The sequence below is a fragment of the Charadrius vociferus genome, unplaced genomic scaffold (assembly GCF_000708025.1).
Source record: "Charadrius vociferus isolate BGI_N301 unplaced genomic scaffold, ASM70802v2 scaffold163, whole genome shotgun sequence".
Lineage (NCBI taxonomy): Eukaryota > Metazoa > Chordata > Aves > Charadriiformes > Charadriidae > Charadrius > Charadrius vociferus.
The window spans coordinates 7,819,113-7,820,350 of record NW_009648332.1 but is presented as its reverse complement, the minus strand read 5'-3'; the positions used below and the strand labels follow the sequence as shown (position 1 = coordinate 7,820,350).

The window sequence follows — 1,238 nt, the reverse complement described above, 5'->3', positions numbered from 1 at the left end:
GGCGAGGGGCCGTCTTTGACACTGCTGAGCCTCCGTCGGCGCAGCCCGGGCATGGGCACGCGCCGGCCTCGCTGCAGCAGCCGTCGAGGCCTGAAAACATAAAACCAGAGAAAAGAAAGAAGAAGGGAAGGCGGGGACGGCCCATGCCGGGGAGGAAGGAGATGGGGGATGCTCTGGCTACGGGGCGGGAGAGGGAGGACGGGGTGGGATATGGAAGGAGGGACGGAAATCGGGAGCCAAAGAAAAAGAACAAACTACGAGTCTAAAATGTGGTGCAAGCGCCCTACGCGGCTGTCCGCTAGCATGGCATAATGTCCGGAGCAGCCCAGAGAGGGAGTCACATCAGGTCTACACAGATTTGCCTTCCCATATATACAACCTCTACTGGAGTTAACAGCTGAAATTGAGATTTTTTGTGTCGGTTCCTCTGGCCTCGGTTGCCGTTTTATTTTAATGCTGGAGCCCGTCCTCCCCGCCTCGCCGGCGCCGGGCACATGCAGCCCTTGCCTGGCTTGCCTTGGGGATCAAAAGGGTTTGGAGGTCTGCTTGAAGATGAAGCCTCTATGGGCCAGTGTCTTCATGATGTTGGCGATGTTCTTACAGTCGTCTGCGGAGAGAACACAGAGATGCCGGGTTAGAGCCACGATCCGACTGGGAGCTGTTGGAACAAGCTCTGAGTCCCCCACTGTGCAGCTCCGGGCACAGCCCCTGTGTCCCCACCAGTCCGAAGTGCCTTGCAGCAGTGTGGGGTGAGTGTGGGGTTCTCTGGCTCCCCGTCACTGACCACCTGCATCCCGGTATGGCCCCACTCTGCACTGGGATGGATCCATGCCCAGGACCCGGAGGCTGGCCTGCAGCAGTGGCATTGCCCAGGCTGCCACATCCCTGGGTCCACCAGGCCGGTCCTTGCCCCACAGTCCGTGGGGAGCTGGTGGATGGGGAGTGCAGCGTTCCCATAATCTGGACCCACGCTGGCCCACAGCTCTTGGCCAGTGGCTGCTTCCCTACAAGCCCAGTGCTGGTCACCGCACCCTCCTCTTCCAGCACCCCTGTCCCTTGGTGGCACTGGCCACCAAAGAGGCTGTCCCTGCACCGGGATGGGGATGGCAGGTGGTGCCAGAGCTGCCCTCCACCAGCCAAGCAGGGTCCTCTCCTTCCCCTCGCCCTCCTTGGGTTGGGGCTGTGTGGCACCTGGCTCCCTCTGCTTGCCACCACCATTTGGGGTCGTCCCCGTCCCT

At 61.4% G+C, this 1,238-nt stretch overlaps 1 protein-coding gene across 1 annotated transcript in view; it reads right to left on the bottom strand.

Moving 5' to 3' along the window:
* Window positions 1–228: 228 nt before the first annotated feature.
* The window catches only part of ERI3 (ERI1 exoribonuclease family member 3), a 126,411-nt gene continuing 125,401 nt past the window's right edge, over window positions 229–1,238 (bottom strand). The window contains exon 7 of the mRNA XM_009884671.1: window positions 229–607. Coding sequence (XP_009882973.1) covers window positions 525–607 — 83 coding nt within the window. The 3' untranslated portion in view covers window positions 229–524. The remainder of the gene's footprint in view (window positions 608–1,238) is intronic.